Consider the following 16,757-nt stretch of genomic DNA (forward strand, 5'->3'; position numbering starts at 1 on the left):
ATTTGCTTTCATGCCTCGGCTGCTAGCGGGGGGAATAGATGGCTTTTTGAAATAGGCAATTTTCCCCCCGCCTTGCTGAGCTCGGCACTCGAGTCCGATTGAACAATCACCCGCAAACCCGAGAGACGCCGGCGCGTTCTTATTTCTCTCGCAGCCGAGCTGTGATTATATTTGATTCACGCTTAGATTTCATATTAAGTCGCGGCACAGTATGTTGAACGAGGACTAAGGATGCAAAATATGCATATAGTTGGCACATAAAACACAGCTGCAAGACAGCTGCTACATGCATCATCTGCAGAACAAGAATATTTACCAAAACGCATAAGGAGGACTCGTTCCTAAACACATGCATCACATACATAACAATGAAAATGTCCGAACATATGTGAAATGAGGACATATCCAAAATACAATATCAGCATGCATTACAGGGAGCATTTCTTTAACACATTCATAGGGAATTTTGAAAACATGCATAATGACAACACACAGAAAGTGATGATATTTCCACACAGTAATTCCGTAAACAAATGGGTTGGGGTGGAGACCCTGCCCCAAGTGGAGGAGTTCAAGTACCTCAGAGTCTTGTTCACGAGTGAGGGAAGAGTGGATCGTGAGATCGACAGGCGGATCGGTGCGGCGTCTTCAGTAATGCGGACGCCTTATCAATCTGTTGTGGTGAAGAAGGAGCTGAGCCGGAAGGCAAAGCTCTCAATTTACCGGTCGATCTACGTTCCCATCCTCACCTATAGTCATGAGCTTTGGGTTATGACCGAAAGGACAAGATCACGGGTACAAGTGGCCGTAATGGGCTTCCTCCATCAGGTGGTGGGGATAGGGTGAGAAGCTGTCATCCGGGAAGAGATCAAACTTAATCCCCTGCTCCTCCACATCGAGAGAAGTCAGATGAGGTGGTTCGGGCATCTGGTCATGATGCCACCCGGACGCTTCCCTAGGGAGGTGTTTCGGGCACGTCTGACCGGTGGGAGGCCACGGGGAAGAGCTGTACAAAGTGGCTGGGGAGAGGAAAGTCTGGGCTTCCCTGCTTGGGCTGCTGCCCCCGCGACCCGACCTCGGATAAGCGGAAGAAGATTGATGGCTGGATGAATTCCGTAAACAAATGCATCACATACTGTATGTAAGAAGGAAAATGTAAGGACACAAAGGGGTCCTAAAATTATTTTGTTTTTTTCTACATTTATAACACTTTCTTGTTGTCCACATAACATTTAATGTTGATTCTTTGGAAAAACTTTGCATAGATTGTTTTATAGACCATCTTAAGTCTCTTTTTGACAGTCGCTTCAGGATGTGCCGTTTTGTGGGCGGCCTTATTTACGTGGCTCCACTTCGACTGAGTCGTTTACCCGTCAGCCATGTTGTAGTTTTTAGGCTTCCATATAAAGTCTACTGACAGAAATAAGTTGGAACTACAGTATACGCTACTTTGTATTACACAATTGGTAACAGCACAGGATGCATGTACATGTACAAGCCAGTCAGCCCCACAACAAGAGGATAGAAAAAAAGAAGGAACCCAAAGACTACAAAGCACTTTAAGTACATTTCTACCATCCATCTATCCATCCATCTTCTTCCGCTTATCCGAGGATGGGTCGCGGGGACAGCAGCCTAAGCCGGGAAGCCCAGACTTCCCTCTCCCCAGCCACTTCGTCTAGCTCTTCCCATGGGATTCCGAGGCGTTCCCAGGCCAGCCGGGTCATGTAGTCTTCCCAACGTGTCCTGGGTCTTCCCCGTGGCCTCCTACCGGTTGGACGTGCCTGAAACACCTCCCTGAAACACTTCTGGATGGCTTCGAAGCGATTCTGGACCACCATCCGCTGCCTCAGGAAGTGGGAAGCAGTACACTGTCAACACCGTGTATGGTGCGGATGGTGATCTGCTGACCTCAACTGCAGATGTTGTGGATAGATGGAAAGAATACTTCGAAGACCTTTTCAATCCCACCAACACGTCTTCCTATGAGGAAGCAGTGCCTGGGGAATCTGTGGTGGGCTCTCCTATCTCTGGGGCTGAGGTTGCTGAGGTAGTTAAAAAGCTACTCGGTGGCAAGGCCCCAGGGGTGGATGAGATCCGCCCGGAGTTCCTTAAGGCTCTGGATGCTGTGGAGCTGGCTTGGTTGACAAGACTCTGCAGCATCGCGTGGACAAATCTCTACCATATACGGATAATCTGCTGACGTCACCAATGGAGAAAAATGTCACAAATTGTGCAAATTCTAAACGTCTTGTTTGGGGGAAGTATGAAGCAAGGCATGATTGTTTTATAAATATCTCCGCAATGCCTCTGTAGTTAGATTTCAACATTTTAGGACCTATGCACATCCCAAATATAAAAAAAAAATAAAATAAAATAAATGTGGGGTATTGTGTGTGGAATTTTGAGTACAAAAAATAATGTATTCAACTTTGGAATAAGGAGGTACCATAACAAAATGTGGAAAATGTGAAGCGCTGTGAATACTTTTCAGATGCACTATAGACAATTTACTGTGGAAATCAAGGACATATTCTTAAAAAAATCTATCACGTGTGACGAGAAATGTGTAGCAATTTTTTAACACATGCATAATAAGGATTTTTTTTCTCACCACTTTTGTAACACAACATATGCAAAACAAAAATATGTCCCTAACAAATCTGTCACATGCATAACAAAGACAAAAATGTTCGTAACACACGCTTAACCTCCTGAACATGTTCCCTGACTATGTTTGTTCAACATGGATGATTTCCCTAAGACTTAGACTTGGACTTCCTTTTATTGTCATTCAAATTTTTAACTTTACAGTACAGATAAGAATGAAATTTCGTTGCATGACCTAACATATTCATAACAAGTAAGATATCATCCTACACACGATACGTAAGGAAGATTACCATCCATATAGTAACAAAGACATTTCTTTCATGCATACATCACAGACATAACATAGAAAAATTCCTTAATACATCAATCACATGCATAACAATTGACGTTTCCTTGATACGGGCATAACAGGTCAAATGTATTCTGATATGCATAACTAGGAACACACACGCGAAGAAACCTGCATTCCCAAATCAATCCCTCTAAGGTTGAAATAGTTTATTATTAGGTGTACAATAGAAATGTTTAATTATTACAATGAAATAATGTATTTGTTCTCCACGCAAATGGCTAGTTTAGTTAAAGAAAGACAGTAATATTTTTAAAAGAAAACTTTAAGATACTAAAAAAATAAACAAAAAAACATTATGTACAGAAATTGTGCAGAGGGTGACAATGTACATTTAGTGTAAATGTGTACAAAGATAAATATGTATTAATAATATGCATAATGAGGAACATTTCCATAGAATATACATCATGGTAAATGTATTTAACGCATTCATTAAAAAGGATTTTTTTGTCAACCAATACAAAGAACGTAACAAAGAAATGTTCTTTACACTGGTACTTTAAACAACATCTCTTAGAAAAATGTTTCTTTGCACGTAATAGCAACAAACACACAGAGTACATAACACTGACAAGTTCGTTTTTTGTTCATTTCCTAAAATGTATTTCCCGAACTTTTTTCAGTAATACATCAATTCAAAAACAATCCACAAGTGTTGCCATGTTTCTATATTTTGTATGAAGACGTGTGTGAAAGCGACGCTTGCAATATTCCTCTCTTCATAATAAGACAGAGAAAACGACTTAATTAATGCAAATCCTGACGGGCAGACACCATGAAGGCACCAAAATAAACAATTTCCATTCACTCCTATCAAATAAAACATAATGTTGATTTTTATTGCATTTTAATTTTATTTTATTCTTTGTCCATCAACAAAAAGCAAGAGACATAAAGTACTGTAATACCGCGATGGTGTTTTTAAACATGTTCACACATTATTTTTATTTTTTTAATCGGTTGAATAAGTTACCTGGCAGGAAAAGGAAGCCCAGGAAGGAGGTGGGCGGAGGGGTGTTTGCTGCTGCAGAGAAGGGAGGGGATTCTCAGAGACGTGGCGTCCATGCAGATGAGACTTATCTCGGTCCACCATGTGTGCGCCGAGCCCCAAAACTGCCAGTCCTGAAGCATTGACTAGCTGTCAGCTCTGTCTCTTTGCTCTGGATTAGAAAAAAACAACAAGGCGGCTGTGCCTTTCAGTTAAAATAAGCAAAGCAAGGGAAAACTCATTTGTCTATTTTTTTTTTTTTTTTTTTTACTGGTTTGTTTACTGACACAGGAGTTTATTGCATTGCTGCCTGAACTTTATTATGACATTTTTAGATTTAATTTCCACATGTTAATATGTGGAAAATATATACCACGATTATTATTATTGCTATTATTATCATCCCCATCAAAAGTATAAATGTGGCAATCGATCAGCCACCAACCAGAATAGGACAGTTTTTGCGAAAAGTGATTGACATTGACAATTAATACTTTTCAAAGGCGGCTAGTTGTAATTTGTGTATGTCCATAAATAGTGTGGAGCCGCTCCCCTAAGTTAATAATAATCACCGCCATTGTGGAAAATAAACTGTGTTTCTTAGTATCTTTAGATTCATTATCATGTACATTATCACTGGAGGACGAAGGCATGCTCTTTGCTAAGCTAGTTCGAAACAACACAATAAATAGGAGGAGTACGCAAAACATAAGGGAAGAGTCGATCGATCCATAAATCGGTGGTGTCAACCAAGGGTAGCACCAGTATATGATTGATACAGAAGTAATTAGACTAATATTAAAAATTTTCCAAGTCATTTTATTCCCGTCTTTTTTTGTTAATGTTAACACACTTTACGTAATAATTCTCTGGACACAGGAGAAAACCAAAGGATTTGGATAAGTAGTAGATTGTAGTTATTGATTTTCTTTAGTTATTGTGTACTATTGACTTAGTTTGCTCAAATGATTGTTTGCAATCAAATATAATAAGGAACTAGTATAAATATTGTGTCGATATTATTCAACTGTCAATAGCACTCGTCATAATTGTAACAGAAATACATTTAATACATCTGATCTGTATTGGTATCGGTTTGACTCATGAATGATTGGTACCGAAATAAAACCCTGATTGGAAGAGATGTCATGCCAATATAACCTTTTATTTTTATTATTCTTATGACATTTAGGTATTCCGGGTAGTGACTACATCAACGCCAACTATATTGACGGCTACAGGAAACAGAACGCCTATATCGCTACTCAGGGTTCCCTGCCAGAGACGTTCGGGGAATTCTGGAGGATGATCTGGGAACAGAGGAGTGCCATCATTGTCATGATGACCAAACTGGAGGAAAGATCCAGGGTAGGACCTCACCTGGACAAAAGTATTTGCTTGAGTTACCGTCGTTCTGATTTGTTTGTCACAGTGCAAACAAACATAGATCCACAGTAGAGGATTTTCTCATTCAGCTTTCCGGAGATCTTTTCTCAAGTTAGCGTTGCTCTTGATTTATTTGTGAGAAGATTACGTAAAACTGATTTCTGCACAACCTGATAGAGGTAGGTTGTGGTCCAAAGAAGAACCCCTGAAACATTTTGGTAGTCGGTAGATTCTGGGAGGGTTTAGCCTTGGGTGAAGTCTCTGCAATATGAATTTGCCACAACTGTATTACTGATATTGTTTCTAATGTGCTGTATGGAAGAATATGAATCTTGGCCCTATCATTTTTTTAGCCTTGGAATATTATTTGCTTGATTTAGCTTTGTTTGGATTTTTAGCAATTTAATAACGTAAAACTGATTTCCGCAAAACATAAAACATATAGACTGAGTTCGGAAGGAAGAATCCTTTAATTTTTGTTTGGTGTGGAATGGTTACTGCTTCTTGAATTGTTTCGCCATGAGTGGGGTCTTCGCTCAACTTAGTGTAGATCAAATTTGTTGGAGAGCAGATTATGTAAAACAGATTTTAACAAAGCTCGATGAGGTCTGGTGTGGTCGAAGTTAAAAACTCTTAATTTTGTTTGCTGTGCAGGATTCTTAGATTGTTTGGTCTTTATAATCCAGTGATCGCTATTCGAATTAGTGTTTTGTTTGAGTACAACTAATTCCCACAAAGCCTTGACAAACTATACTTTGATCTAAAAAAAAACCCTTTAATCATGGACCATTTTTTTATTTTAAGCCTTACATACAATAGGAAGAGGATTCATATGCCCCCGTTTGTCACAGCACATGAAACGTGACGATTTGGGGGGTTGCACTATCCACTTTGACCAAAGCCTCAGTTGCTATGGAGAGTGGCGCTTTCCATTATTTTCAGCAGACTCCATTAGAAAAAGATTAACCCACCCCCTTCCTCTCATGCGATATCCATCTAAGAATGGGGCCATATTAATCTTTAATCCTAGTACCTTTGGAGTGTCCTCTAGTTCAACTTTACGCACTCCCAAACCTTGTAGGAAGTCATCCCAGACGTGTTATACGACATATCATTAATGCTAATGTCATAAAAGCTTATGATGGTATATTACGCTACTGTCTTTGGCGCATGTCAATGATTAGAGACGGGTCATCGGGAATGACGAACATTTCTCCTACATTTTCATTTGCAGGTGAAGTGTGATCAGTACTGGCCAACGCGAGGGACGGAAACGTACGGCCTCATCCAAGTGACACTGCTCGATACGGTGGAGTTGGCCACATACTGCGTGCGAACATTTGCACTTTTTAAAGTAAGTTTTAATGTTTTTTTGGCCTCCCCGTAAATGACATCAAATGGGAATCAGTGAGTTGAAACGTCATATTCTGCAGAATGGCTCCAGCGAGAAGCGGGAGGTCAGGCAGTTCCAGTTCACGGCTTGGCCGGACCACGGGGTGCCTGAACACCCCACGCCGTTTCTGGCCTTCTTGAGGCGGGTGAAAGCCTGCAACCCTCCAGACGCGGGACCCATGGTGGTGCACTGCAGGTAAGGCAATAACTTCAGCCGTGAAATAGATTTTTGTAATGAATAAATAAATAGCTATGTCAACATACACAACCCGGAGCTTTCTAATTAAGTCATATTGTTCCACATTAGTGCCATTAGTGGGCCAGCTTGCTTCAAAACCAACCACACTGCAAATTATTTGCCACTTACACTACCAAGATTTACATTTTTATTTCTAGAAATGTCCCTGGTTTTTAGAGCTATTTACATATTTGTAGTCATTGACTTTACATAAGAATCTTAATTTTAGCATTTGTCAATTTTTGTTTAAGAATGTCAAAATTGCTAACTATCAAAATAAGACATTTTGGTTTCCCCACATAGAAAATCTTGTTTCAAGATTCTACAACATCCCAAAGATGCTTCATTTAAGAATTGCAAGTTGAATAATGCTTGTTTTCAGAATAAACATGAGAGAGGTGCCAACAGTTGTATCATTTATTCTGTTTTGATTAAGTTATTATTTATTTTCTTATCCAGGCGGGAGAAGCAGCAAAGTTTTTTGCATTTCAAACATAAAATTCCAATAAATCAAGTTTTTCACATTTTGATGAAATTACAATATTTTTTGCACTAAGTCCTTAAAGCCTTTCATTCGTCTGCCACATCCAGACATATTTTGTGCACAGAAGACAGATCTTAAGTATTCAGATCATAGTCAAATGTCAGCTCAAGTCTCTAAGGTCGAAAATTGTAATTTGCTCTTTAATTTTGATGAAGCTCTTAAGCTGGTTTGTACCCCATTGTTGTTTGCATCTGTAACAGTGTGTTGGATTTAAATATTGGTCAAAAACATCATTTTTCCTCTTTAGTTTTGACAAGGTTGTTGTTGGCATTTATAACCCAAAAAGTAATCCATCCACAGATCGGAAGATTTTTGTTTGCAGAACACAGGTTACAGTTTCATTGAGATCAGATTCAAACTTTGCAATTTTGTAACAGTGCCTAAGATCTCAACCTCGAACAAATATGTTATCCCAATATTACCTTATGACTTTATGTCATGACCTTTTTTGTATTCCAACGCCCACTGTCTTTTGTGGGTTAACTAACAGTCATTGTCAGACTGGTAAAACGCCTAATTATTGCATATTGTCGCTTTAAGCGAAGCGCCAACTAAATCTAGACCGTGTGTTCCACAGAATGCACATTTTAACACCGCAGTACAAGAAGTACTGGTGTCATTGCCCTCAGCTAACATCTTCCTCCCACACGCTGCCACAAAGCGAGCGTGGATTTCACGCGAAACACATTGCACATCAGCAGCGACTCACACGTGTCAGATGTGTTTCTCGGGAGGAAGCGAGTCCTAAACAAATAGCTTTTAAGCTATTAGCAGTATCTGGACTCCCAACAGAGAGCTATAAAAGCCATCATAGGCAAGGAAAGTCTAAGATAGCTAAAGTGTCGGGAAATTAAGATTAGTGCATATTTCAGAAGTCTAGTTAATTACATCTACTAGCCACTGAATGCAACTTTTTTAATTCCCCTATCAGCCTATCAGATAGATTCGTCCCTCGACTCCCAAAATATCGAGGCTCTTTGACTAGCGTTTTTGCAAGATTCTTATTTTGTACTACTCAAATCAAACGTTATTCATATCGCACTTTTCATACATAGGCAAGTGGCAAACACAAAGTGCTAGAGGAGAAGAAAACATACACACACGCACGGCACTAATGTCAATAATAAAGTAAAATAACGCCAAATAAAAAATAGTAAAAACATATGATAAAATATATGTAAAGATAAAATATAAATATTATAAATATTACATTAATAAGTAAAAACATAACATTGAGATAATAATAGCAGTAAAACATTTATATAGAAAACAACATAATAAAATAATGAAAACCAAGAGTTTAAGATCATCAGTAAATGTTGAATATTAGACTTCAAAAATATCTATAACAACACATTCATAATAACACACTGCATGAAGTAAAACTGAAAACATTGTGTTTTAAGTTGTAATATTTGGTGATTTATTTTGAAAATATCCATTAAAATAATAATACTTTAAATAAAAATACTTGTAAAATGCACTTTCATTGTTTTTAGATGGATTGTTTTGAAATGGTAACTATATAATTATTTTTTTCTTAAATTAAAAAAAATTATTACAATAAAAAAGAAAATAAAAGTAACCATAGAACTTTAAAAATAACTTAGTTTTTTGTGGTTTTTTTTTTTTTACATTTCTGCCCCTACTCCAATGAGTTATGCAGTAAGATTTACCATGTTGGCATGCGCTTCCATTCGTACCTGGGTCATCAGTGGAGGTTTAACCATCTTAATCCACTTCTTCGTACCACCACTCCTATGCTGCATTATACAGACCAACAATGATAAGCAAAAGTGCAAGGCGTGGCATTACAGAAAGGCACTTCGTTTTAAATCCAAGGTGAGTGCACTTTAAATATCCATAAATTACATTTGATTTGCATTGAAGCTAAGTTATAATCAACTTAATGTTTTTACTTTCAGTTAATGTTAATGTTACACCACAGGTTAATTCAAGTCATACTTCAAAATGTCTATGCCAATTTGGCATATGTCAAAGAAGTAACTAAAAAACCATAGATGGGAAAAACTAAGAAAAACTCAACTTTTATTGAGAAAAATAAGTACTTGGAGTAAAAGGTTTGGCTACAATATATTTTTCCTAAAAAGTGATTCTGTTTTGGAAATATGGTTTTGAAAGGAGACAGCAAAAGAAATGCCACCACACCTTAGAAATAAGGGGGGCGTTTTGCGTAAAGTAGAGCACATGTAAATGTCAAATTTAAATATTTGGATGACAAGGCGCTTCATGTAAAATGTTACCTCAAATGTTCTCCTGGCCACATCATGTTTTTTTCACTGAGAACAATATGGGAACAAATTTCCCTCTTAAACTTCTGGTAACTCTCATGGTGCACTTCTTTGAATACCCAGTTGCCAAACAGAAGGGTTCAATCCCTGTTCATAATTAAAAATATGGTGAAGTTCATTATTTATGTTTTAATGATGTTAAAATTGTTTAATACGCTAAACTTCAGAATACTAATAAAAAGATGGACTGTTACTAAACCATGCTGATTGTCAAAGATGTTAGATAATTTAAGACGTGATAGTTCTACCTCAATGAAAGCTTTTGTTTATCTGGAAATTCATTGTGTTGCTCAAGGTAATATTATTCATATGTTGCTGGGGATACATATGATTTCAGCCTTTCAAAGTTCCTCTTGGACCACCAATTTACGACCTCAGTATTTGTCAAATATAGCTATAAATGCTAAATGGGTTAAACTTGTGAAGCACTTTTCTACCTTCAAGGTACTCAAAGCGCTTTGACACTATTTCCACATTCACACACACATTCACACACTGATGGAGGGAGCTGCCATGCAAGGCGCTAACCACCAGACTTCACCAAGACACTTCACCAAGTGTCTTGCTCAAGGACACAACAGACGTGACTAGGTTGGTGGAAAGTGGGGATTGAACCAAGAACCCTCAAGTTGCTGGCACAGCCACTCTCCCAACCGCACTACGCCGTCACTACGCCGCTGAACAAATAGTTACGGCCCAGACTGCATATTGTCTATTATTTACATACTATTGGCCATAAAATAGTTAAAAAACACCTCAAATATCTTACAAATTTTCCTCTATGCTTTATTTGGGAGGGAAAAAATGTGCACCTGAATTGCCAAATACTATAACGCTACAGCTGACCGTGCACACCAATTGACACTTGGTAGAAAGGTATTTCATGTTAATTAATGCATTTCTTGTTCAAGCCTGTGAAAACTACCCTAATTTTATTAACATTACTACCAGCAATAATGTCCGGCTGTGTGTCTTGGAACCTCCGTTGAGACATCTGCGTGTGGAGTTTTCTTTGGGTACTGTGGCTTCCTCCAACATTGTAAAAATATGCATGTTAGGTTAGATGGAGACTCTAAATTGTCCATGAATATGACTGTGAGTTGTTTGTCAATTTGTGCCCTGCTAATTTTCGTTAGCCTGTCTGTGAGCTAGTCCATTGTACGTTAGTTAGCATCATGCTAGCGGCATTAGTAGAGCCAACCCTCATCAGGTATAGTTGTATCACTTTTTTTTTTAAGTTAATTCCAAACTGTATTGTTAATTTAACGTGATTCCTACAAGAATGTGTACTTCATGTGTATATTGATGTACACAACTCAAAACCATGGCACGTTATGTAAATGGTAAAGAGAAACAGAATACCATGATTTGCAACTCCTTTTCAACTTATATTTAATTGAATAGACTGCAAAGACAAGATAATTAATGTTCAAACTGGAGAACTTTATTTTCTGCAAATTTGATGCCTGTAACATGTTTAAAAAAGTTGGCACAAGTTGCAAACAAGACTAAAAAAAGTTAAGGATTGCTCATCAAACACTTATTTGGAAAATACCACTGCCCTGGGCCAACTATTTTGCAATGTGTTGCTGCCATTAAATTCAAAATTGCAAAAAAATAAAGTTTCGCCGTTCGAACATTAAGTATCTTGTCTTTGCAGTCTATTCAATTGAATATAAGTTTCACACTTGGGCTATGACTTGGACTATGGGATAGTTTATTTCTCCGATACAAAGAAAAATTGGCACGAGCGAAACGTGAATGTAAGAACATTTTGATTTATTACTACACAAACAAACTACAAAAAGGCAAACAAATGGCGCGCACAATGGCGGAGAACAAACTTGACTAATGAAAAACAAATGACTAGCATAAAGGTTACAAACTATAAACATGAAACAAAAAGACTTGCACTGTGGCATGAACAACAAAACTTGCGTGGCGTGGACAAAATGAACAGCAGGGTCATTGGCATGAAAGGAGTTGAGGAATACGGGATGTGAAGTTGTCAGACTGAATACCAGCTAACTGTGGTTTAAATAATAACTATGACCATTACAAACAGGTGTGAGGGCTGAGGACTGGGGCGTGACATGAGGGCCAGGTGAAAATTAATGAGTTGCTAAGGAAAACAAGGAAGTGCAAAAGCAAGAACTGAATGTCCAAAAAACAAAACATAACATGACCAAAACAAAACATGATTTGCTGGGCATGACAATAAGTTGAAAAGGATTTGCGAATCATTTTACGAATTACACAACGTGCCAACTTCACTGGTTTTGGGTTTTGTACTTTCCTTTGTGTGCTGTGCTTAGTTTACATTAACTTTATTGTGGAGAATATCAATACAGCTCCTTAAATTATATATTTTTTATCCGTAATTCAAAAAACTGTTTACATTTGCGGCAAACTAAACTCCAACTTTCAGGGAGGGCAGAGTATCGAGTAGCCTGTTTTACCTTTTATAATAAGCAGCAACAATTGAAAAATTTAGAAAAACAATATAATTAAAAAAAAATATGTTATTACTACTAACTAATAACACTGATTTGTTTTTAAATATACATAAAACATTTGTTCAGCTTTTTGTAAGAAAATATAGATAGATAGATAGTACTTTATTGATATGTGTTCAAATGTTCATCATTGCCAATCTAAATGATCATGACGTCATATATGATGATTTCGTTGACCACGCCCCTCCACACCCTTAGCCGCGCCTCTACCGCCACATATATAGTGAAAATCTGGGGTAAGCCCTGTCGTTTCTTACTAGAATAATTGCAAAAAGGATAGGTTGACTCGCCACTTAGTATATGTCTGGAAGAGCAATCATTTTAATTCAGCAGAAGAAGCAAACACCTGCAGAGCATGGCAGACACACACAAACACACAAACCAGGTTCACCACCACAGGAGACAATCAGACATGTTAAAATCTAAGTCTACACATCACTGCCAGGTTGCTATAATATAAATATATTAACATGACAAAAATATACAAATAATTAAGTACAATGCAGTCATTTGTAGCAGCCTCGGGTTTGGCTGACCTCTTCTTACGATGTCTAAAATTTTTTCACAAGTCTGCATTAAAAACCTTTCACGTTGAAACTGATCCAGTACTAATTTCTGGTACTTGGGAATCCGTATCGGTTCTCTACAGGAGTACTTAAGTGTGTGTTAATGTGCTAATAAATCTACTTTTTAAAAATAATAAAATACTAGTTGTGTTATTTAACATTTAAAACTGAGCTGAGAAATTGAAAAGTTATTATATACAAAACACCTCTTAGTCTCGCCAATATGCATTTTGCATTTTGTATTTTTTTTTAACTTGTATTTCTTTACATTTTATTTATTTATTTGGATTTACTTTGCAGGTTCATTATTCTAAAGGGTAGTTGTTGAAGCATACACATGCCAGGTAGAGTAGTATAATTGAGTATAATTGTGTACTTACTACTCACATTAGTATTATATTCTACTTTGTATTGTAATCTTATTTGTGCTTTTTATATCCATTAATGCATTTGGTTCTTAACTATTATTTCTGTGTTTTTTTCTATATTGTTAAAATGCTACACATTTTTAGATGAGGGAAAATTCTAATTAGTGATGACACTGCCAAAGCGTGGAAATATGGCACCGCTTCATGGAATGTGTACAATGAAAACACAACAAAAAATAAATTTATAGCCACTATTTCAAAACAATTCGCACACACAGAGTAATATTTGTGCAAATTTAATGATTCTGATGTTTGTGTTATCATATAACAGATACTAATGATTGTTTCTTTGATTTTTTTTTTTAAATAACTGTAATATGAGCTGGTCTTTTAAACCGTTCTCACAAAAGAATGACTCCTCAAAAAAATCTAATAAATAAAAAGTCCCATCTCTAACACAGAGAACAGAAAAATGCTAATGTCTTTGTGCTCTGAGGTGAATCTGAGATATGATTGGTTAAAGAAAAAGCCCCGTTGCGAGTAGTTTAAGTGACATCCGCCCCCTGATTCTGCAGGCTCTGTGCAGATTACATTGACATAGCAGCACTTAGAAGCTACGAAATGAAATGTATAATCAGTTTGGAATAAATAAAAGAATATCATGAAATAAATGCACAAGTTTCCGTCGTAAATGTAGTTCAACGCTTCTTATGTTAGTGCTTAGGCTTGCAGAGAAAGCTCGGCTGGCCCTAACCGCCTTTTACTGGTGTTTATACATACTGAACGTGTATTCGTCTGCACAGCCCGCTATGTTTGACAAGTTAGTTGACAGCTTGGAGATTTGCTAACAATATGTATGTAATTGCTTTGGCTGCTCTGCATGTGTTATCTTGCATGCAGCTGTATTTTTACAGTGCATTGCTCTCCCTAACCTCCCTCCTCTTTCTGTTCCGTCGACTTGTAGAAAGCACATTAGTCTGACACTTAATGTGTGTCACCGTCCAAAAAGCAGCTGGTCTGACTGGCTGCAAAAAGCCACAGTGTCAGGTCATTAGCGCGTTAGCCTGTCGCTGCCAACGAGCTAGCTGCCAAAGCGTGCTGACGGCTTTTTTGTTAATAAAAGAATATTACACGTGTTCCCGGCATCCGCAGCTTTGATGTTTAAGAACAAATTTGCCTAATGTATTCCACGGATTGCATCTGGAGGCAATGCAAACCATTCGTCTTCCTCCATCGTCTTTCGTCAGCCATTTTCTTACAGCGATCATGAGCTCATTTGTTAAAACCAGTGACTCCCGTCTTTGTTTCCATTCGTGGGCCGCCGCATGGCTCATTAGTCACGCTTGGCCCCCTTGGCAATCGACTTTGCTCCCACCCGAGGCGCCGCTGTTTTTCCCAAGCAAATGGAAAAACAGAAGACGTAAGGTTCCTTGAGCAAGCACACCTCGCAAGCATGTAAACTAATGAATCGATATTGACTTCCAGAAGTTGACACGGGGGATTTCAATAAATAAATGATCAAAAAGACCTAAATATAAGACAATATTTTAAACTACAAAACAATCGGAAAAAATATACAATTTTACATTGGGGCAAAAAAGTATTTAGTCAGCCACCCATTGTGCAAGTTCTCCCACTTAAAATGATGACATATGTCTGTAATTTTCATCATAGGTACACTTCAACTGTGAGAGACAGAATGTGAAAATAAAAATCCAGGAATTCTAATTGTAGGAATTTCAAAGAATTTATTTGTGAATTATGGTGGAAAATAAGTATTTGGTCAACCATTCAAAGCTCTCACTGATGGAAGGAGGTTTTGGCTCAAAATCTCACGATACATGGCCCCATTCATTCTTTCCTTAACACGGATCAATCGTCGTGTTTCCTTAGCAGAAAAACAGCCCCAAAGCATGATGTTTCCACCCCCATGCTTCACAGTAGGTATGGTGTTCTTGGGATGCAACTCAGTATTCTTCTTCCTCCATACACGGCGAGTTGAGTTTATACCAAAATGGATACATGGATGATACACCAGAGGATTGGGAGAATGTCATGTGGTCAGATGAAACCAAAATGGAACTTTTTGGTATAAACTCAACTTGTGTTTGGAGGAAGAAGAATACTGAATTGGATCCCAAGAACACCACACCTACTGTGAAGCATGGGGGTGGAAAGATCATGCTTTGGGGCTGTTTTTCTGTTAAGTGAACAGGACGATTGATCCGTGTTAAGGAAAGAATGAATGGGGCCATGTATTGTGAGATTATGAGCCAAAACCTCCTGTGAACCTGAGGAAGGCTACGGGCCCAGATGGGGTCCCGGGACAGGTACTGAGGGACTGTGCAGACCAGCTGGCCGGAGTATTTACTAAGATCTTCACCCAGTCCCTCTCTCAGGCCGTCATCCCTTCATGCCTGAAGACCTCCACAATAATCCCGGTGCCGAAGAAAAACTCCGTCAGCTGCCTGAATGACTACCGTCGAGTTGCACTTAGACCTATAGCCATGAAGTGCTTCAAGAAGCTGGTACGGACCCATATTACCTCAGTCCTCCCTCCCGAGCTCGACCCACACCAGTTTGCCTACAGAGCCAACAGGTCCACAGAGGACGCCATCGCCACAGCCCTACACTCCTCCCTGGGTCACCATGTAGACGGGGGCGAGCTACATACGGCTGCTTTTTGTGGATTATAGTTAGGCATTTAACACCATTATACAGTACCTGATAGACTGGTATCCAAACTGTCAGACCTGGGTCTATCGAACTCCATCTGCATGTGGATTAAGGACTTCTTATCCAACCGCCACCAGAGTGTGCAGTTGAGTCGCCACATCTCATCGAGCCTGTATATCTCAGCATCGGCTCCCCACAAGGCTGCGTGCTGAGCCCCCTTCTCTACTCCATCTACACATACGACTGTACACCTGCCCACTCCAGCAACTCCATCATCAAATTTGCGGATGACACCACTGTAGTTGGGCTCATCTCGGAGGGAGACGAGGCTTCATATCGGGACGAGGTGGAGAAGCTGTCGGATTGGTGCACAGTCAACAACCTGGCCCTGAACACCTCCAAGACCAAGGAGCTGGTCATAGACTTCAGGAGGAATAAAACAGACATCCTGTCCTTGATCATCAGTGGTGACTGTGTGGAGAGGGTCTCCGACTTCCGCTCCCTGGGAGTCCACCTGGCCAACGACCTATCCTGGAGCACCAACACCACGGCTAGCATCAAGAAGGCACACCAGAGACTGCACTTCCTGAGAATACTCAGGAACAACCACCTCTCTCAGGAACTGCTGGTGTCCTTCTGCCGGTGCTCCATTTAGAGAATCCTGACCTACTGCATCTGCGGTTGGTTCAGCAGCTGCACGGCCGCAGAGAGAACGGCGCTCCAGAGGGTCATAAAGACCGCCCAGAAGATCATCGGATTCCCCCTCCCCTCCCTGGCTGACCTGTACAGCTCCCACTGTCTCAGGA

The 16,757-nt window shown here is 39.0% G+C and overlaps 1 protein-coding gene across 41 annotated transcripts in view; it reads left to right on the forward strand.

Annotated features, from left to right (window-relative positions):
• LOC133560307 (receptor-type tyrosine-protein phosphatase delta) overlaps window positions 1-16,757 on the forward strand; it is a 687,524-nt gene that overhangs the window by 653,775 nt on the left and 16,992 nt on the right. For all 41 annotated transcript variants that reach the window (XM_061912688.1, XM_061912687.1, XM_061912702.1 and 38 more), the window contains 3 exons: window positions 5,146-5,321; window positions 6,574-6,693; window positions 6,773-6,927. In XM_061912688.1, coding sequence (XP_061768672.1) covers window positions 5,146-5,321; window positions 6,574-6,693; window positions 6,773-6,927 — 451 coding nt within the window. The remainder of the gene's footprint in view (window positions 1-5,145; window positions 5,322-6,573; window positions 6,694-6,772; window positions 6,928-16,757) is intronic.

Source organism: Nerophis ophidion, linkage group LG10, assembly GCF_033978795.1.
Source record: "Nerophis ophidion isolate RoL-2023_Sa linkage group LG10, RoL_Noph_v1.0, whole genome shotgun sequence".
Taxonomy (NCBI): domain Eukaryota; kingdom Metazoa; phylum Chordata; class Actinopteri; order Syngnathiformes; family Syngnathidae; genus Nerophis; species Nerophis ophidion.